Genomic DNA, 22,184 nt, shown 5'->3' on the forward strand with positions numbered 1-22,184 from the left:
ACATTGAGACACTTGAGTGCATCCAGAGGAGGCAACGAGGCTGGTGAGGGGCTTGGAACACAAGCCCTGTGAGGAATGACTGAGGGAGCTGGGGTTGTTTAGCTTGGAGAAAAGGAGACTCAGAGGTGACCTTGTCACTCTCTACAACTCACTGAAAGGTGGCTGTAGTCAGGTTTAGTCAGGCAGCAGCTGACAAAACGAGAGGACAAAGTCTTAAGCTGCACCAAGGGAAATAGAGGTTGGATATTAGGAAATAGTTTTTTACTTAAAGAATGATAAAATATTGGAATGGTCTGCCCAGGGAGGTGGTGGAGTCACCAGCCTGGATGTGTTTAAAAAAAGACTGGATGTGGCACTCGGTGCTATGGTTTATTTGAGGTGTTAGGGCATGGGTTGGACTCAATGATCTTGAAGGTCTCTTCCAACTGAGTGATTCTGTGATTCTGTGGTTCTATGATCACAGAGTGACTCTGCATCAAGCTTAGCAGGGGACAGGGTGAGGAAAGGGGCAGCTTGCAGTCCTGGCCTGGTGATCACCTGGTCCCACATCCTGGATCTGACCCCACCAGGCCCTCCAGTCCACAAGCCTGGTCAGAGTTTGTCCAAACCAGGCCACGATGGATCATGGTTCCAGCCACCAGCAGCAAGCCTCCCTGTTTTCCTGCACCTCTTGTCATCCCCTGCTTTGTCACACTTGGAGTCATGGTGGTTTCTGCAAACACTAACACATTAGCACAGCAGCACTGGGAGGGCTCGGGAAAGAAACACGGATGCTGCTCCTCCTTCCCAGGACAGGGGATGGAGCAAGGCGGGCACTGAGGGGGGACAATGGGACCCACAGGGGCCCGAGCAGGAATTTAAGTGCAAACTGCTCTAGGATGTGTTTTGACAGGATCTGTTCCACCAGGAGATTTGCTAAAAGCTGCATGCAGGCTTGCTTCTTTTTTTTTTTTCTTCCCGGTGAAAATTAATCATCCAGTCAACACAGGATATTCCTCTCTCCAAATCAATTTTTTTACAAAATGCAGTAAAAAATTTGAGGTTTAGAATTCCACAGGGCTGGCCATGCAGGATGTGCATGATACTGGTGTTATAAAAAACCATTTTCTTAAGTTCCACAGATGAGAAATCTGTGGGACATGAAATAGCTTTGGGTACATTTCTGATCTCCATACAGAATCAAAACATCACTGGCAGTTCTGGATGAAAGGAGGAAAAGGAGGAAAGCAAGAAAGTCTGTGAATTTTGTATTCCTGACACAGCCCAGATTGTAGCAACTGACTTGATTTACATGAGCATTGGGCTGGACGAAAGCAAGATAAATCAATAGTTGCAGTGACCAGGTTGAAAAGGGGAGCAGACTGAGTGGATGTGGATACAGGGTGTATATCTTCCTTAGGAATGTAAGACCAATTAAGTTAAGGCTTCAGCATCTCACATGGAACTCATAAAAATCCCCCCTCAGGTCTGGCCAAATATGTTATTCTGTTCTGCCAAACATAATTTCCTGGGAAGAAACAAGGTCCTGGTAAAAAAAAAAAAAAAAAAAAAAAAAGAAGTGCATTTTTATCATACTTTTGAAACCTTATCTTCCTGCTAGGCCAAACCTAACTAATAAAACATGAAATGCTCATTTCCCACTGCAATCTCTTCCTTTGCATGCTGAAATGTAATGTTTGTTACTCAATTTTATCCTTCGACTCAAACAGATAATTGGTGTTTGCAGTCAGAGCTAATAAATATCCCATGCTCACACTCTCCCTCCAGATTTTTACATCTAGATCATGTCTCCCTGGCTTCCACTCCCACAGGGAACAGCAGTATTCTTAAAACACATTCCAACACCTCCAAGATGTCTGGAACTTTGGTGTTGTGTTTCAGCTCTATGTTTTGTGCCACACACCTGTCGCTGTTGGACACAAAATAAGGAGCATGAGTTCAGTTCCACAGCAGAAAGAGGATCATCAGAAGGGCTTTCTTTCAGGACCTTTCAGGCCCTTTTATAAGGTGTTCTGATACAGGTTTGACATGATTGGTAAAGGGAACAACACCTCTCTAGTCCCATTGGTGGAACAAGAGAAAACACACTCAACACAGCTGTACATTATTGTTTTGAGAACCATAAATTATTTACAAAAATAGTCCTTGAGAGAGAAACTTTCTCAAGAAACTTTCCCTTGGGAAGAGAATTTTTCACTGACAGGCTGAAAACCTTTACAGGCTCAAAAAAATCAGGTCCACACACACCTGAAACTGAAGCAAGTATATTAATTGTGGACTGAACAAGCCTGGGACACCCATTAGACTGAATGTCATTTCTTCCTCTGTCATCTCATAATCCTGAGGTGCCAGGGATCTGGGGAGTGTTCCAGGCCTCAGAAGGTAGAATTACTGTAATTTTTAAGTCTTACAGACTAAGCAAACTGTGTTGTCCAATGTGATAAAATCAGGCTCACTGGCCCAAGAGCTGCAACAAGGTACCTTACTGCTGCCAACTCAAAGGCTCATGCACTGGCTTACTGTGCTTGGTATTGCACATCTCAGTTTAAAAAAGCTGAAACTGTTGTGTAGGACACTGAACTGAGTCAGCAACACTACAATAAATGGGAAACTCCCAGCTTCACTGTGGGTGTCTGCCAGTGTCCTTGTACCTGCTCTGAAGCTTTTGGATCTCCTATGGGCCCATGCATGGAAGTACATTAAAAGCTGTTCTGAAATGCAATTCTTATTAATAAAAAAGAGTTAACAAAATGTAATCACATCATAATGTCTTTGACTAAAATGCTCTGGCAAGCTTATTTCCCTTTTGTGTTAAACAATTATTTGTAAAATTTATTTGTACTCTGGGAATTGATTTGCTGCTCATGTGGAGTCCACACTCCAGGATCTGCAAGAGGCTGATGTTATGCCCTAGTTAAGAAGAGGACTTAACAATGATCTGCTTTGAAAAGTAAACACCAACTTTTTTCCAGTAGAAGATTAGTCTCATCTGCAGTACAGGCAGCAGGATGCAAAATCTAGAGTTAAAAAAAGGGGTCTCTCCAGAAAAATGAGCTCTAGTGTAGAAGCATTCTCTTGCTTAGGTCCCTCAAATGCTTAGCTAGGGTCAGACAACGGAGTCCTTGGTCCAGGGAGTTTGGTTGCTCCATCTTTTCACTCAAATCCTCTGTGACCCCTGCAGTGTCACAGGTAATAGTGTCAGGCTATTAACAACGGCACAGCAAGACCCCACCTGTATGATTTTGATGTTCAGGTCTTAGCACCTGTGTCAAATATGAAGTGTAAGTAGTGGCCAACCACTTCAATGATCAGAGAAGACCAGAAATGTGTCAGAAGATCCTTCAGCCAACAAATGACAATGTCAAATTGCTCTGTCATCTTGTTCTTTGATGATTTCTTTGTTGAGTTCATTTGTACCTGGTGGACAATCAGGGAGGTAGGGCTTCGTCTGTACTGAATTTACCCCCACCTTCTGATTCATCAGTCAGGTGACAAAGAAGTGTGGTCATATCTCTGGCACCATTGGCTGTGAAACTTTGAGTGTCAGAGAAGGACTTCCTGAGGAACATCCCTCATACACTTCAATTTTTGATTATTCAGAGCAACAATGATAACTTTCCTTGAGAATTTTTCAAGTGAAAAAGCAACATAGTGTAATCTAATCCTGTAGCTCACAGCAAGAGAAAGTTCCTTTCTGCTTGACCTTGTACAAGGTCACCTCTTGAGGGTCAAGAAAATCCTAAAAGCAAGGCATTACACTGAATATAAGACCTAATAGACTCCTTCAAGGGAACATCTCACTCTTCCCCTTTCTGATACTCTTGCAGCCCAGCACACAGAGATCCTTTCTGCCGCATCACTGTTCCTGCTGGGCAAACCAGGATTTCCCTTAAGAAGATGATTTCAGCAGGGCTTCAGGACTCCATGTTGTCACACTGTGTAAATATAACCTGGAGATTTAAAAAGTCCTGTTTGAGAGAGAAGAGAGGGTAGATAACAAGGCAGTCAGAGGTAAAGGGAATAAAAATCACCACTGGCTATTGACAGGACTCTGCTAAAGTGCTAAAGCGCTAACCTCACACATTTTTTCAGCCTCCTACCCTTTGGCTCACTACCCATAGGGAGGTTAAGGCTGGGTTATTACTGGAAGCAATTGCATAACTGTGCCAGAGGTTTTCTACTTCACTTCTCCAGCCGTGATAAGCTCTAGCTCCCACTGGTCCCCTTGCTGTCCTTGCTGTCAAGGCAAGGTGTGTCCCCAGGGTCTGTGCCAAGGTAAAGCACATCTGGGAAGTCCTGTGCATTGACTGTGGGATGCACAGCTCTCTCTTCAGAGCCCATGGCTGCTTAGGAGAGGTCTTGTCCTGTCCTCAGGACAGACTCTGTAGCAGGACACTGTGTTAAAAAGGTTCCCGATAAATGGATTTGTTCTCCAGCTGTGTTACACTGTCAAGGCTCATACACCTTCCCCTGACCTGAAATTTCAGCTCTGCCCTGCCTAATAAGTTGAAACATAGCAAAGCAGAGGTGCAGGGGAAAGAATTAAATATGACAATATCTGATTTCCTTGCCTCATACTCCACTAGGACTTTCTTGTTTGTCTTTCCTGTAGCATCCTCCATCCCAAAACCCAGACAAGCACACCAGCTGAGCCTCAGCTCTTCTCTGCACTGGGAAAAGGCTGATGACTTGTGTACCAAACATCTGGCCTAGCTGTAGCACAGAGAGAGCCTGATGGCCGTGCATTATGTTACCCAGGAGTCAGGAATCGAGCTGAGCACAAAGCCCTTCCCCTTGGCCCCCTTGGCTCAGACAGAAGGCTCTGGGAGGCAGGGCTGAGGAGCAGGTGGGTGTTACTCCAGGTGGTGCAGCACAGACTGTGCCACAGGGAGGTGGCATTGGCACAGCCTGCTGCTGCCCTCCTCGAGCAGCCTTCCAGAGGGAGACTGTGATTTGGAGTTTTACTGTTTTATAGATAAGTGAATTTTAAATCTAAATGGCAGAAATCTCTGGAATGCCTGGACACTATGGGTGTTTTTTCTCCACTGGCACTTCTGCTCATGGCCTTGTGCCACGAAGAGTGGCTGGTCTCTGGGGATGGATGTCTCATGGTCCCTGTGGATGCCTGTTCTGCTGTTACATAGCCCTTGGGAGAAACATTTTTTTCCTTCCTTGCATCAACATTTCTCTGTACGAAGCTTGGCCCATTGCCTTCGCTTGTGCCACTGCGCACCTCTGACGAAAGCCTGGCTCCAACACTGTTCAACCTGACTTGAACATAACCTCAGGGCCAGCAGAAGAACCTTCATGAGATGCCTGTACCTGAGGAGAGGTAGCCCAGACAGTAATTAAACAGCCAAAGCTAAACAGAAAGTCTATATACATTTAATATATCTTTTTACATGGTAAATTTTTATCTGAAGAGTCATATGACTCAAAAAGAGCATAGTTGATTGTCCTGAGTGCTGTTCTGAGACACATTTGTAAATGTTTTGGCTTTTTCTACCTCCTGGGCAAAATTCTAGTACAAAAGTATAAATTAAAATAGCTTGTCATTTGTTACTACATCGGGGATTATCTTCAATTCTCTGTAATATCCAAAAATATCTGCTAACATGCAAGCACTTTCCTGTTTACACATTTTAAAATTATTAGATATCGTTCACTAGTTACCTTAGATGGATTTTATAAGGCGATTTCAACAATTTATCCTACTCTGCGTGTGCTGTGTACTGTAAATATCAAACAGACACACTGAAGATTTCTCTTGCCTGCGGGTAAACAATCTTGTTTATAACCTTTTTTGCAACACACTGTATCAATTTCTTTGAAGGCAAGACCAAGTTTATACATAGAGTGGATGTTTGTTATAATCTAGCTGAGAGAGACAGAAAGCTCCTGCTTTTTATAGGGCTTACCCTACAGATGGCCTCCTCACATCAGGCAAAATATGGTCACAGGATCATTTATAAAATTCAGCTACCAATCTGGTTCACAATTTAATCTACAAAGTGCATTAAAATGAAAATAATTCATTGATGGTTTTGTCATGCCTGAATTTACTCATTTGTTCATATGACAGCACAGAAATATGAGTTATATTTGACAACCCAGCTGTCCACGTCTGGGAAAGGCAGTTCATCTGCTGCCAGGCCCTTCTCTCAAGTTAAATTATTCAACAAGCAGCTAAAGTGAATGATCTTTATTCATACTCACATTTTCAGTTTCATTTGAAGTTTAGCTGATGAAGCTGTTTTATGGCATTTCGTTTCACTGTGTATCTTCCTGTCCCTGCTTGTTGCAACTTGTAAAATGTTCATATTGACTGACATTTTTTGATAGATGACCTTCCCTTCACTGTGGTCTGTGAAGTATTTTGTCTCCTATACAAAGACAAACCCTTTTTTTCATCTTTGGATGTTGCTGTTATTCCTACAGATTTATCCAAAGACCTTTCCCAGTCATACTTTTTTTTTTTTATATACAAAATAAATTACTTTGGGGTTTTTTTGTTTTATATGCATAGACTGGGAAAACTAATATCATCATCTGTATTTCCTTTAAAATAACAATACTGATTTTTTTTCTTCTGTAGTATTTTTTTCTGCCTTTAGCTGAACAGGTAATGCTTTTTCTTAACTGGAGCTCTTTTATATAAGTCTTGGATTTTGCAGCAGACTTTTTCTAACCTGCCACCATAATAAGCTGATGCAAGCACTAAGGAGAGACATTCCTTTACTAGAGCTGCTGGTTTCCAACAGGAGTTCTTAGGTGAAAGTGCATGGACCACCACAGGCATGGCATCAGTGTATTCAAGAAATGTTTCTTCAGCTTTTTCTTTCCACACATGCCTGTTCTTCAAAGCCAAAGGTTAAAGTTCAATTTATTGCTTGGCTTTGGCTTTGAGGGTTGAGTGTTGTGCTAATGTCCTTGACGAGATTAAACAGGATCATATTAGAGAAACAAGTGTCTTTCTTGGGATTATTTACTTTTGGTAACAGGGGCTCCAAAATTGCTTAAGATCCTGAAGAAGACAAGGATTCCCCCATATATCACTGTTGTGATAGTACTGAGAGTATTTACACCCAACCACAGACACCTTTTCTTCCTGCAGTTGCAATCACCAGCCAGCCACTCCGTTTTTGGACAATTGGCAGTCACCTACAAAGCTAAAGAATAGAAACTGAAAAGAAATCAGAGGAAACTATACCAGAACTGGATTAAGGTGACTGAAATTACACAGCTCAATATCCTACTTTATTTTCAAGTGAAAATGTGTTTTCTACAGTGGTCATAGACTTGGAGGGGTAGGACACATCAAATTTTTGTGTCATCTTTGCCAGGTAAAAAAGTGAGGACTGTATAGCTCAGATGAAACTTTGAAGAATAAGGCATGTTGTGACTGAAATTTATCAATATTCATGATGGGCTCTATTAACTTATTAATTTAATCTTTTGTGTCAATCATTCCAAGTCAAAATAATATATTTTAAAGTGCTGATGAAGAGGAACCATGAAGGAAATATTGTGGAAATTTAAATCAGATTGCTGTGATTGGATGCTGCCCACAGAGAATATTACCATGTGCTGAACACATTTCGTATCCCCAACACTGTGGATAACTGATGGGTTAAGGAAAGCAGGGCATGAATCATTCAAAGATTTCTAATATAAGCATTATCCAAATAAATACCCTTCCCCCACTTGCAGAGTCCCTGGCCAAATACTGTCCCTCTGTTCCAGCTCCTCCTTGCTGCCTCTCCCTGTTTCCGGATGGGCCCTGGCCCCCAGCCCTTATCTCCTCCAGCCCCCGGGCTGTTTGCAGAGAGCAGCTATAAAGAGGCTGACAGAGCACAGAGTGGAGGGGAATTACAAGGTGCAGGAAAACAGCAGCACTGCTTGGCTCACCACGACTTGCTCTGCACCATGGGGAAGGACAAGCTGCCCAGCAAACCAAACATCTTCCTCCTTCTTCTCGTCTTCCTTCCTGGAAATACTCCTCTCAACACAGAACCGTAAGCTACACAGGCGGAGGGGGGGGAGGGATGTCTAAGTGCTGCCTTTTTCCTTCAGTTTTCTTCCCACTAATAACCAAGCCCTGAGTTTTTTGCACAGCTCTGACAGTGCTCCCCACTCCCATCCTGTAATCCCCTGGCTGTCCAGCCCTGGGCCCCCTCTCCACCACTGCCAGTGGCCTCCTTCCACCCTCTCCCCAATTTCTGCCCAAGTGCCCTCAGTCCTGCCCTGCAGCTGCCTGATAGTGCAGACCTGGCTCCTCACAACATATTTGCCTAAATATGTTTCTACCTAGAAACCTCTCAGGGCCTGGGATTTTGTGGGCATGATGCTAGAATCCAGGTGCTTACCTTTCCCAGAGTATCCTCGTTTCAATCACTGAGTTTCTTCTCTCCATTCTCCTGTTGCTTTCAAGCCAGTCTATTCCCCTTTCTCCTGCCAGTTTGTTTCCCTTGGCAGCATCAGATGTACTTGTTCTCAGAGAGGATCTGTGACCTAGATTCTCTTCCTGCAGCAGGGAGGCTGGTGCCAGCATCCCCCTGGGACATCCAGGCCAGGGCTGTGCAGCCCAGCAGCACGGCTGCACCTCGAGCTGTGCCCATGGCTCTGGGCAGCGGGCATGGCACGGCGGGCTGGAGACCGGCATGCCCACCCCAGCCTTGCCCACCAGAGCGTGTGGCCCTAAAGCCTCTTGTCTGGGTGGGAGCAGTCTCCCTCTTCAGACCTTGTCTGCTGTCCTTCCTGCTGTGCTGACAGAGGCGCAGTTCTCAGCAGCACGGTGAGAATGTAATGCTGGCTGCAGAGATTTTATGCATAGTGATGGCAGGAGGTGCAGCATTGCTGCTGCCCCTTACTGTGTGGGCAGAGGTAAAGTTGTAACTGGGTCAGCCTGAAGGACCTTGGACTCACACTGTACCATCAGTCCCTCATCCATCTGCCCTGTTGCTGTGCTTCTGGGGTAGATCAGCCAACCAAGTCTGCTTTGGGGTCAGGCAGAGCTCCCTGGTCTCCCTACAGTAATCTGATGTTACTAAGTAATGAAGATTACTTAATCTTAATTCATCCTTGCCCAACATCAGGGGGAAAGGGAATGAAACCATACTGCTCAGACCTACGGGCAACATAGAATCATAGAACCACAGAATGGCCTGGTCTGGAAGGGACCTTAAAGATCATCCAGTTCCAAGCCCCCTGCCATGAACAGGGATCCCTTTCTCTAGACCAGAGCTCCATCCAACCTGGCTTTAAACACTTCATGATGGGGTAGCCACAGCTTGTCTAGGCAACCTGTGCCCGTGCCTCACCACCCTCACAGTGAAGACATTTTCTCCCTAATAGCTAATCTAAACCTATTCTCTTTTAGTTTGTACCCATTCCCCCTTGTCCTATCCCTTGGCAATAGTCTCTCTCCATCTTTCTTGTTGGGTACGTTTTGTCCCTTACCGGAGCCCCATTCTGGGAGGGAAGAACAAAGAAAGGATGAGAGGTGGGAGAGAGAAGGGTGTTATTGGGCCCACAGAAGGAAGACAGGAGCCCAGCAGGGAGGCAGTTCTGAGCAGTGAACTGCTAGGTAGCCGATGGTAGTGGTTTTGTTGCGGGTGCAGGATAGATCAGATGCTGTGTACAACACAGAAAGGAAGCAACCCTTGAACTGAAGACAAAAATTAAACTTCCAACCAAGACTTGCTTACTGTGCCCTATGCAAGTAGGGGTATCACTTCTTTGGGCAGAAATTGCTGCTGCTATTTCTGGTTCAGAGGTGGCCAGCTGGACAGGAGACACAATTAAGGCTAAGATTATGTATTAGAAAAAAATACACATTCATCAAGTTAGTGCAGCACCGGAAGAGGTAACCCAGTGAGATGGTAGAAACTATAGTGTCCTTTGCAAAAGTCCTGTTGCAGCAGGGAAGGTGGGCTTGGGACATCCAGAGGTCCTTTGTAATCAAAACTTCTATGACTTTGGAAGAATGCAGCCAAAGGTATTGTTCTACTCTGGTTGTGCATGTAAGCTGTTTCACAATGCAGTGTTCATGCTTGGGAATACTCTGCATTTGGTCATAAGTATGAGGTCATAATGAAACTTGAATTGGCAGCTATGGATTTGGGCTGATGAAATTCACTGCTTTCTTTGGCTGGGTGCTTGTTCTAGTAAGCAGCTGAGAGTCAATAAACAGATAGACATTATTCCACCTTAAGCTACAGTATTACCTTTTCCATATAAACAAACTCACCATTTTTACCTCAGCCACCATCTCTATGGTCTCCTGTTTCTCTCTGATGCATGCCTCTGTCAGAGTCACCGCCTCTCTTGTCAGAACAGCTCATTGCATGCTGAGGTCTCTTTTGTCAGCCCAGATGCTTTTTGTCCTGGAATGTCTATACATGGATTTTGTGACCCAAGTTACTTAAAATGCTCATAGTAATTTAATTCATCTGTCTCTTCTCAACAACACATCCCAAAACACCTAAAGAGAGGTCTATAAACAGCATGGTTTATATCTTTGTTTCAAAGGCAGGGAAGCCAGCCTAAGGGGAAGTTCTGCAAGTTGGCCAAAATTTCAGCAGAACAGTGAACAGGAAGAGAAATGAGGCCAAATTCCCCACGAACTAGGTCATGCTGTCCTTTCTGTAGACTGGATGTTATTGTCACATTGCCAGTGCCACTGACAGGGGGAATGGCATTAGGGGAAGCGGCATGGGCTGAGGCCGTGGTAAGAAGGTTGTGGAAGAAAGGAAACACTGGAGAAAGTAGAGAGTCACAAGCTGTAATTCACTCTCTGGGAGGCTGGAGTTCCCTCTTTTCACAGCTTCTGCAGCAGCACTGGCTGAGCAGAGCTCAGAGCAGGCTCCTCACCACATTTCATCACAGTGCTGCCCCATGGTGAAGGAAGTGCAGGTACTGCCTGGATCCCACTGCCTCCACAATAGCTTTAGGACTCCCCAGAAAGCTCAGAGCCCAGGTAAAAATGTAGCTCTGGATGGATGCAGCTGTATTTGTCCTCTATTCCTTTCTGAATAGACTTCCCAACAGTCTGTTTGTTACTGATTACTGACTGAGAATTTTCCAAGAGTGACCAACAGTGCTCAAGTCTGAGTGGTAGGAGCTCAATTATTATTTTCCCTTTATGAACAGTTAATTTGCCATTTTTGCTACTCAGTTCTATCATACAAAAAATCTTTTCCACAAATGTGTAAGTCAATTTTTTAGAATTTTCTTATCCTGCACAATTATGAAAAAAACTGTACTTCCGAGATCATTTAGGTTTGTACTGAAGAACAGGAGTCTCAGCACAAACTCTGGAGGTTTTCACTGGTTCTTACCCTTTCTGTCCTATCTTTCAACAAATTAATGCAGGACAGAATTAATAATTTGATTTATTAGTAAAATGATTCCTTTTATTGAGTGGCAGCTTAGTTTAAGGGTCCTTTGTGAGGGACCTTTGTCAAAAGTTCTTTGAAGATGCAAGTACACTTGAGTTGCAATAAAACACTACACTCTGAAATCCTTTGTGTGCTTGTCTTAATAAGTTCCCAAACTGCAAGCACTCACATCTTTGCTCAGCATGTGAAGGATTTGGAAACCTGCATAGGCAAAGACTGGAGCAGCCAGACAAGTGGGTGGGTTTCTTTCCTCAGCTGTTTTTAGCTAATGCCACTGAGTCTCAAAAGGAGATTGTGGGATATACAAAATTCAATTAACAGCCTGAAACCTTTCAAACCATCCTTACTCCCCTGCTGTGAAGCCAAACAAAACATCCTTTGTAAAGCACTCTCTATTAGCATAGAAATTGTTCCTTCTACTGCAAGCATTTTCCTGCTTTTAGGCTAATTAGTTAGACCATTTAATATGTATAAACCCAAAATAAAATGAATGCTCATGTTATATGCACTGCAATTCGCAAGGATGACAATGGATTAGGCATGCAGATTTGTTAATTTTCTTTCACTTAATACGGTTGCCTTAAAACTGTTTCACATTTCTGATCTTTCTTGCTTCCCTCTCTTCACAGGCAGTACCTGGTGCTGGTGCCCTTTCTGATACACACGGATTCTCAAGAGAAAGTCTGTGTCCAGCTGACTCACCTGAACGAGTCTGTGACGCTGAGTGCCACACTCGAGTACCTAGGGGAGAACAGGAGCTTGATTGATGATGTGGTGTCAGAGAAAGATGTGTTCACCTGCATCCCTTTCTCTGTGAGTATCTCATCCCTGTGGGATGATCTCTTGTGTTCATTGATGTGGCATACTAGATACAAGCAGTCCAGAAACAAGAAATAAGACACGCTGCAATCAGAGACCCCTAAGATAAGTCAAACAAAAGGATTAACTCAATGTGGATAACTGACAGTGGTAGTCTTATGAGAACTGATTTTCCCCCATTATCAAATTCTGTGTCCCACATGGTACTGCTCTGCGTGCATGTCTTAGAGAAGTCTTCTGGAACTTTGACTGACAAAATGTGCCCCACGTTTGTTTGATATGTGTAAGGCTGAGATGAAAATAGCGTGAAAACTGTGGAAGCTGGGGAATTAAAGACAGTGAGGTCCATGAAGTCATATGGCTGCTTCTGCAGCTTATGCACAATTTTTTACTGCAGAAGGGTGGTTGGTGAGTAACGTAACAGGTTCCATACCCTAGTTAATGAATCTGGGTTAATTTTCTTTTTGATAAATCATGTGATGGATTAAAATAAAATCAGGTTCAATATTTCTCTAAGAAAAGTATATAAATGAAGGAAGGCAATCATGTTTTTTTCTTGCTCCCTGCACTGAGCCTTTTTTGTCCCTTAAGGGAACTTTCTGACCCAGCTAGTACTTCTGCCTTCAACACTCAGTGCAATAGGGTGAATCAGTAAAGCAGTTATCCTCTTCATTCTCCTTAGCTTCCAAAATCCAATAGCACATCGGTGGCATTTCTCACTGTGACGGTGACAGGGGACACACTGCAGTTCAAGAGCCGCAAGTCAGTGCTGATCAAGAATTCTGAAAGCTTGGTCTTCATCCAGACAGACAAACCTATCTACAAGCCTGGACAGACAGGTACCAGGAACTGGGCTGGTGTTGACTCTAACAGCATAAAATCTTAAGGGGTTCTCCATTCTCCAGAAGTGCCGTACTTCTATTAAAGGTCTCAGATTTCTTTATGGGGGGATCTAAGGTGCTCAGTAAATCTTATTTGTGTCAGCTGAGGTCTAGTTCATGGCACTTCCATCATTCCTAGTCTTCATTCTCCAGGCACAGCATCTCAGCCAGATGTAGGCACAGGCTCTGATTCATTCTATTCAAGCAGAGGCTGCAAGGCATAGTCTCCCTTGGTTGCACCAGAATCAACAAAGCAGGACAGGCACTCCCAAGAGATAATTCAATTCAGCCAAGACCTGATTATCTACCTAAATTTATCTGCCCCTCACTACCTGCAAGAGAAAGAGCCTGAAGTAATTGTTTCTTTTACTTAGAAATCTCAATTCAGAGCCTGTTGATCTGAGTTATAAATTATTGAAACATTAACATTTCCTGGTGGTGGCTACAAATTTAACAGTGGAATTTCCATTTTTTTCTGTTGCACTCTTCAGTTCAGTTTCGGATCGTCTCTCTGGACAAAGACTTCTACCCGCTGAATGAGAAGGTAGAGCCTTAATTCCTCCTTGTTGGCCAGGAGATTTAATCCTTAATTAACATCATTGTTGTCATCATCCAGAACCACTGAAGACAACCTTTAAAACATGTGATACTCTCTCACACCATGCTTTACCTGCTCCGTATTCTGTCCTAGAACACACTCCACCCATCTCTATTGGCTGAAAAAAAATCCCCTTTTTCAGAAAGCATATAGATATTTAAAAGCAGATTTGCAGCTCAGTGTATGTGGTTAAGCATGTGGGCAGGGATGTCATTACTGAAAAAAAATGTGTGGGACAAGTTTCCATTGGTAGTGACAGGTGTGCAGCTGTTTCTGGCAGTGGGTGCAATCCCACACTTGACAAGAACTTGGTTTTATGGATCTGGTGAGAGGTGCAAGCCCACCTTTTATTTTATTTGACAATCAGTTCCTGATGCAGACAAGTTATTTGAAAACTTGTGCTTCATCATATCTTCATACTGTGGTAAGACAAAAGGTCAGGGTCCTAAAATATTATAGAAAAGATTCCCTTAGCCATCAAGAACCAAGGAAAAGGAGCAAGTACAGAAAGGGAAACAAAACCAAAGAACTTCTTAGAAGTTTGTTCTTCTGCCCTTCAGTCCAAATGTGGAAATTGCTTCTGTGTGATTAATATTTGTAACACTGATTTTCTTTTGCTCTTTCCCCACAGTTTCCCTTTGTCTACGTTCAGGTGAGTGGATAACTACAACGTTATTTGCAGAAGAACGTGCAGGCACAGAGGTACCAGTCCCCAGCAGTGGTGTTTTCAGGCTGAGGGGCAAGGGAAAGATCACAGGCATGTGACCTTTTCCCTTTGGTTAAAGGAAGGCTGAATAGTCAGGCGTCAAAATAACTTCCAACAATGGTTCTTTGATCACAGAATGAGCTGTAAGAGAAAACTAATTGATCATTACAAGCCATGCTGTGAACAGAACTACACTTGGCTAGAGGTCATCAAAATGGCTTATTGCTCTTCCCATTCAGAACGAGAGTTTCTGTCTGCCAAGTGTGGTTCAAATTAGAGACCAGTGTTAAATAAGCTATCAAAACCAAAGAAACAAAATTAGGTAAGTAGACATTCCCTGTCTTCCCAAGCACGTTCTTTTTGTCTGCTGTTTTTTTAAATGGTTGAACTTCAGTGGCAGGCAAAAGTTAGAAAGGAAGATGTTTGAATGATTCAGGCAGTCACTTTTGCCTAGCAAGCTGAATAATTTCATAACCTGTGTGAGGATGTGTCAATACCATGAAAGCCTTCAATTTTAAATCCCTAGGAAGGACATCTGTGTTTTCAGCTCTAGTCTGTAAAGCGTGGTGTTTGTCTGTGCTGTTTAAGCCAGCTTATGTAGGCCTTGTCCTTCCTCCTCACCATCCCCTCTCCCTTTCTCAATACCCCTTCTCAGTCCAGTACTGCCCTTTGTTTGGATTTCACAGCTGTCTACAAGGCACTCTTGTAGAGTGGGAAGCTCCCGTGGCAAAAAACTCACCAGTTTACTCTAGAGTAATTTCTTCAGCCAGATCAGATCTGTCAGTGCAGTTTACCACATGATTGCATGCAACTTGGACTGGACCAAAGGAAAGAGTGGCAGGAGTGAAGAAAGGTGACAGCCTTAGAGTCAGCACTTGTAAGGAAATAAATTTCCATCAATCCACACCCTATATGTCACTAATTTATCTTAGTGAAGCACAAAGGCAGAATATCATATGAGTCTGCTACTTCTGAACTATTATCCTATGACCTATTGTTTATGTAATTTTAAATAATAGAACACCTTCCTGAGGAAGAAAACAAACTGGTTTTCAGGCCTTTCCTATAGATACATCACAGGAATGGCAACAAGTTCACAAGCCCAGCTTGAAATGTAGAGATTTATGTAGACATTTTCTTAAATTCCTCTTCCGAGGAAGCCCAGTGGTGTCCCTCACAATAAGTGGTGAGCTTTTCAGCAGGGTTGAAATGTGATGATGAAGAGGATTCGGTCAGAGCCATGAGATGCATTTTACTGACTGTGCCACCCTTGCAGGTGGCTTCTCAGGAGCATGGCCCCCTCTTCTTCCCCCTGACTGATGTTCTCCAACTGGGAGACGTCATTCACATCTCCATTTCCCCTAAGCCCTGAGGTAATATCTCAGTGCAGTAAGTGCACATAGTCACATACCTTGAGTCAAACACCTATCTAGAGTAAATAAACTTTTGGTGACTGCCAAGGTACAATGCAAAGACCTGACAGAAAATGAAAGACTATAAACATTAACCATCCTGCTGAGGAGCCTGAAAATTACCACTGTGCTCTTTCAGTGACTTCTACGGGAAATTTGGGGCTGAGGGGATCAATAATTGATAGTCAGTAATGAGCAATACACATGTAGTAGTGGTGAGACTTCAGCTCCAACATTAGGAACATGAAGACACAAGGGAGGAACCTCAGCTGGATGCCTCTATGTGGAAGTATACTTTCCTCTCTTCCTGTCACCATACCTAATCTTCATACCTAATCTAACACACCTGACCACTAGCTTAGGACTCTTTAAACATGTACATTTCTCAGTCCCATAGATAAGTCAGGTGTCTGATTCTTCAGCAGATTGTGTACTGGTACTTCAGCAGTCTTCATTCCAGGCAGGGGGAAACCAAAACTTTTGCATGCTGTATGGCCAGTCAAGGAAGCTGAAACTTCCCTCTTTTCTCCATGTGTTTCACTTACTTCTGATATCAATTCTGCTCCCTTCTGTTATCCTGCCAGTCTGTCTTGCCTACCTTCCTGGCCCCATCCTTTACTGGTAGAGCTGATGGGGGGACAACACCCCTGAGTGTAAGAAGTGCTTAAAAAGCTTTCTTGCATGCAAGTTATGCAGAATTGACAGGTAAGTATTTTCAGAACCTCACAGATTGTTGAATAATTACAGAAAGGTATTTGCCATCTGGGATGTGCATACACTGGGCACTGCACTGCTCTGTCCCTGGCACTCTCCTGTACTGTCTTGTGACACTGTTACCCTCACCTGCAGGATCCCCAGAGGAACCGCGTGTACCAGTGGCAAGGGGTGGAACTAGAAACAGGATTTACACAGCTCTCCTTCCCCCTCACCTTGGACCCCATCCAAGGCTCCTACAAAATAGTCGTGCAGAAGAGCTTCGCATCCCATGTGGAGCACTCCTTCAGTGTGGAGGAATTTGGTAAGGAGAGGAATTTGACAGTAATGCCTTTTACTGTGACCACTCTATTTGGAATTTTCTGGGAACAACATGGAGAAGGAAGGGACTGAATATAACAGGCAATGAGGTTCATAGGGGCTGAGCCAGAAAGCACTAAGTATCAGAAGTGGTTGCTGATTTTATGGCATCTCTACAACCTGCCTGAGCTTGTATTTGCTCATAGTGCACTTGGGAGCACAGGACACACCAGAATTCCTGAGCATTTCTTGTGGCACCAATTTCAGCTGACTTTGCCTTAATTGATTCCAGTTCAGCAGCTTGCTGCAAGTAGCACTAAATATGAAAGAAGAGATGGCAGTATTTCGGTGACTCTATTTTTCTTCTCTCATCATCTGCATAGGGTCTCTTTCTTCATTCATAATCCTCTCTATTTTTGCTGTTGTTTCTGTGAAAGCTTAGAAAACATGTTTGGTAGAAAACTTGTGATTGAAGAACGAGCCATGAATGTTACAAACAGGCTGCTAGGAGAGACTGAGTAAGGAGAAATATGCTGCTGCAGGGAGACTTTTAACCCCCAGTTCTCTAACAAAACTTCTGGGTGATCATAGATGTGTATTCTGACCATAGCACGCATTTGAAAAGGCTGATTGCCCAGTGCTTCACACTCCCAGGCTCTCCACTGACTCTACATGAAGACCAAATATTGATCAGGACCTGCTGTTTCTGGAATATGCAGACCATAGCTTGCCATTGAAATCCATGGGAGATGACTTATTTGGCTTTAAGTCAAGCATGGTGGATAATTTGACCACAAACCAGGTTATAGGCTTCAACCTGCCATGGTGGCAGATGGCCTGTTCCTCCTCCCACAAAGACCATTCTGAATGCCCAACAAAATCAAAGATGTATGTGCCTTTGTTAGCCTCCTACTAAACTGATTTTTCTTTTCTTTTTGTTTTTCAGTCCTTTTCCTATGAATCTCTCCTATTGCTATTTCTCTTACAGTCTTTTGAGGAAACGTGCCCTGGGGTTGAAACATTGAGCCTTGCCTCCCATCTTAGAGGCAAATTCATGTCTAAACTGTGTAACCCAGGGTTATTTTCCATTTCCTGGATGTGCACCCACTCTGCTGTTATTTCCTTGCACTGTGAAAAAACCCTCAGCTGCACCACCTAGAAGGAGGACATTACATGCTTCAGTCCAGCCCTGGGCATGAGGAGTTGAAGGCATAGGGCTGCAGGATGCAATATGGGAAGAGGGATGTAACTCAATACTCAGGAGCAAAATATGTATTTTGCTTGTGCCCCTTTATACGGGGCTTTAGTGCTGCCTCTTCCACTTGAAAATATCGGTCTGAGAGTCTGTGGCTAGATTCACTTGCACTCTCTGGGTATGCAGGATGATATCCCATGGCACATTCTAGTGAGTCCAGGAGTAACTCTGGATCTCCAGAACAGTAAGAATCAACCAAGAGAATCAATGATCTGAGGCATTTCAATGTGGTAAATTACAAAGGTAGTGAATGTGCAGCTCCAAGTCCCACCTGCAAATTATGCATTGTGAACACAACACACAGGACCAGTGTGTCCTTCTGAATGGACACAGGTGAAGGATCTGCTCAGCTGTCTGGTGCCACATAAGCTTGTGCTGAAAATAAGGGAAGGTAAGGACTACAAACTTCCTTAATTACCTTTGAGCCCAAACAGTGGTGAAAGCTGAGAAAACCTATGGAAGGGGTAGAGAGCAATACTGAACACCACAGAGAGGTTCATATGAAGATGAACCTGGCTCTGTGCTTGAGTTTCTGTGTACTGCACAGCTCTCATTCACTCTTCTCATACCCAACTTTCTCTCTTCCGTCTAGTGCTGCCCAGGTTCGAGGTCCTGGTGAAGGTCCCAAAGATGATCACTATTAAGGACAACGAGCTTCCAGTGTCTGTCTGTGGTCTGTGAGTCACAGAGCTCCAGTAAATCTCTCTTGCTTATCCTTCACTCTGCCTTTCTGCTGTGGACCAAGAGAAGTGCTCGGGGAGGGTTTTTAAATGTTTCCCAGGCATATAGTGAACACTTATTTCATTCTGACAGTCCTGAACCTGCTGCTTGGCCTGAACATTCAAAGTGAAGGGTCTTCCCTGTATTCCTTAAAAGACTCTGTTCAACAAATCTGCATCCTTCTCTTCCCAGTTTATTTCACATTTCCTGTCTTTACATTTCTTCAGAGCTTCTCTGCCAATACTGAACCCTCAAGTACTCCAAGATGTCAGATAAGACATTATTTAAATTGCTGATGCAAACCCAGTGTTCTCATTTTTAACTCACAAATCACTCCTTCTGAGTACCTGATTGCCTTTCCATTTCTTCATTGAACCCTGAGCAGTTCATAATACAGGAATGCTCCTGGCTGAAATAATTTTTTGAAGTCAACCTTTCTCTGCAGAGGCGTCCCACCTAGAGCAGGATGAATGTATCTTCCATGGATGATGGAAGAATCTCACTATGGAAAAGATGGAAATCATTAAAATGTCAGATTAGTCAGTCTTTAAGAAGTATTAGGAAATCATCCACAGAAGTCTTTAAGGGGATGTGTCTGAGTGTGACTGATTGTCTCCTTATCTGATACATTGTTTAACACATTGTGATTAGGTACACCTATGGGAAGCCTGTTCCTGGTCTGGTGAATGTCCAGGTATGCCGGAAATTTTCCCAGTCTGCTTCAAGTTGTTATGGAAAAGAAGTAGAATCTGTGTGTGAAGAATTCACTAGACAGGTGAGTCCCAGGATCAAAATGCATTGGTTTTTCCGAAGGTTAACGGGCAATGTGGTCTCAAGAGAGATCAAATGTGACGGTAGATAGTAGGGCATCAGAGATAGCATTCTCTCCAGGGAAAAGCTGAGAATGCCAGAGGAAGGCATTCTTAACAAAAGGACCATTAAACTGGAAACAGGACTGATGATGAAAACCTGACCCCATTGAAACTAGTGACAAAGCTCCAGCTGCGAGACATGAGGTCTTTGGTATTGATCCACAAACTGAGGAAAGAAACTTTGAAGGAATTTTCTAGCTGTGAGAGGGGACTGACTGCAAGCAAGGAGAAAAGATGAGGAGAAAACAAGAAGGCTGTATGGAGAACAAGGAACAAAGATGAGGTGGTATTGTATATGGGATAAATACAGGAGAAAGAGCAACATGATAAAGAGAGGAGACAATGGAAGAAACAAAGAAAAACAGAACTAGGGCAGGAGGGAATTGACAAGGAAACCAATGTGGCCCTTGGAAAACTGTGTGTCAGAAACCTAACAGAACACAGAAAAATGTGTGGATGAAACACATTTGAAACACTAGGAAACAGGCTGAACGCAAGTTCTGGTCTTGGAGACAACCCTTGAAGAAATTCTAGAATTTCATGAACAGAAGCTAAGCATGTTGGGTTTGGGGTATCTATTCTCATTCCTCAAGGCACAAACTCTCTTCACAGAATTTCAATTTTCTCTCCAATCCCTTGCTTAGGCAGATGCTCATGGATGTGTTTCTGGTGTGGTGAGGACCAAGGTGTTTCAGCTCCTACGCAAGGGATATGAGATGAGCATTGAGGTACAAGGCAAAATCACAGAAGATGGCACAGGTATGTAGGATATGAAGAAGGCAAAGTGATGGCAGGCTGACAGGAGGAACTGGCAAACAGGAGGAAAGTGGAGTAACATGACTAGAAATTCATTAATAATCCCTCTTTACTGTGCTCTGTCTCAGGAATAGAGATGACTGGAACTGGCTCCTGTGGTATCACGTCCACCATGAGCAGAATCCACTTTGACCTGTTGGACTATGTGTACAAACCAGGGATCCCACTCTTTGGGATGGTAGGGAACTTCTGAGACCACGGGCAATGAATGGCACAGCAAACACACAAGTGCACAATCCCATCAGAGGGGATTCAGTAGTGGGGTGTGCAGGTTGCGTGGTTCAGAAGGCAGGTGATACATGGTGGAGGTCCCAAAGGAAGCTGGCTGGGGGAGTTAAAACTACTGAGGAGCTTAGGATCCTAATAGATAATTTCCATGGGCTGACCGAGTTGTTTTGCTGAGAATTATCTCAGTTGTTCCCTCAGACAACTCCGGGCATGCCTCGCACATTTCCATATTCTTCTCTATCAAGAAATATCCTGCCTGGCAAGGAGGAAAAGAGGGGAGAGGATGTATTACTTGGGAATTGTTTTTTGTTGCTAGTCTAAAACCTGAAGTTTGTTACTGCTTTGTTAGGTGAAGCTGGTCGATGGCACTGATGCTCCACTTGCCAATGAAACCATCACGATTACTGTGGGTGGAAACAAATACAAAGGGAATTACACTACAGATGAGCAGGGACAATCCTGGTTTTCCATAGACACTATCAGCTTCACGGAACTCTCCCTGGAAATTCGAGTGAGTGGCAGAGACAGGGGTGAGCCTCTGTCTTTCTCAACAGGGGAAATGTCTATCCGTGGGTTATCAGTCTTTTCTGCCAATTGGAAAGCAAGGCAAGTTTCTTGGTGGGTCACCTCACTTCTCTGTCTTCTCTGCATGTTATCCACAATCTCCTAAGAATGTGAAATACAGAGTTTTTTCTGTGGACTTTTATGTGACTTTATACCTGATCTTGTTTGGCTATGAACCTTTTATTCTTCTTTCTCAGGCAGATCATAAACCTGAACTGAATTGTTATGACAGTGACTGGATGACACCATCCTATGAGCATACCACGCGCAGAGTAACTCGCTCTTACTCTCTCAGTAAGAGCTTCCTCAAAATTGAGCCAAAGCCTGAGACATTAAGTTGTGGCTCCTCAGCAGAGGTCCAGGTGCACTATATCTTCACACCAGAGGCCATAGGCGAGCAGAAGAAAATTGTCATTTATTATTTGGTAAGACATATTTGGTGTTAGGTTGATCTATGGCCACATAAAGTAGTGTGTCACCCCTAGCTGTGTTCCATGATGAGCAACCAGAGCACTGCTAGATGCCCAGCAATGATGGAGAGCATTTGAGATGGAAAGTGTGGCCTGCAACAGTGCAATCTAAATACACTTCCCTAATGTTTCTCTTTTCTCCGTCTTCTGCGTGCAGAATTTTGGGAGCCCACAGTAATGAGAATAGACTGTAACATGCTGGTATTAAAAACTACAAATTTGTTCATTTTAGGGATCATAGGAGAGAGACTAATTGAACTGTGACCAAACAATGACATGTCAGTCTCTCTCAGGAGAACAGGAAGAATCACATGAATATCCAAACAGAATGTCTTTCTCCCTAAATTTCTTTTTCCCATTTATCCCATTTAATGACACTAGCAGAGAAGAGGAGAGTAGCTTTGGAGAGCAATAAAAATATCAGTAGAAG

General features: G+C 43.6%; 1 protein-coding gene and 1 long non-coding RNA gene across 4 annotated transcripts in view; one reads left to right on the forward strand and one right to left on the reverse strand.

Moving 5' to 3' along the window:
• LOC148184903 (uncharacterized) overlaps positions 1-8,731 on the reverse strand; it is a 32,931-nt gene extending 24,200 nt beyond the window's left edge. Inside the window, exon 1 of the long non-coding RNA XR_015771881.1 lies at positions 8,367-8,731. This is a non-coding gene — a long non-coding RNA (uncharacterized LOC148184903). The remainder of the gene's footprint in view (positions 1-8,366) is intronic.
• The window catches only part of LOC102100027 (alpha-2-macroglobulin), a 36,652-nt gene continuing 22,214 nt past the window's right edge, over positions 7,747-22,184 (forward strand). For all 3 annotated transcript variants that reach the window (XM_005531036.3, XM_088051580.1, XM_014259758.2), the window contains exons 1-12: positions 7,747-8,015; positions 12,029-12,212; positions 12,901-13,057; positions 13,591-13,643; positions 14,329-14,349; positions 16,665-16,833; positions 18,677-18,761; positions 19,456-19,579; positions 20,321-20,435; positions 20,561-20,670; positions 21,070-21,231; positions 21,482-21,709. In XM_005531036.3, coding sequence (XP_005531093.3) covers positions 7,774-8,015; positions 12,029-12,212; positions 12,901-13,057; positions 13,591-13,643; positions 14,329-14,349; positions 16,665-16,833; positions 18,677-18,761; positions 19,456-19,579; positions 20,321-20,435; positions 20,561-20,670; positions 21,070-21,231; positions 21,482-21,709 — 1,650 coding nt within the window. In that variant the 5' untranslated portion in view covers positions 7,747-7,773. The remainder of the gene's footprint in view (positions 8,016-12,028; positions 12,213-12,900; positions 13,058-13,590; positions 13,644-14,328; positions 14,350-16,664; positions 16,834-18,676; positions 18,762-19,455; positions 19,580-20,320; positions 20,436-20,560; positions 20,671-21,069; positions 21,232-21,481; positions 21,710-22,184) is intronic.

The sequence above is a fragment of the Pseudopodoces humilis genome, chromosome 2 (genome assembly GCF_049639895.1).
Source record: "Pseudopodoces humilis isolate 2021_Gansu_Grassland_sample_001 chromosome 2, ASM4963989v1, whole genome shotgun sequence".
Lineage (NCBI taxonomy): Eukaryota > Metazoa > Chordata > Aves > Passeriformes > Paridae > Pseudopodoces > Pseudopodoces humilis.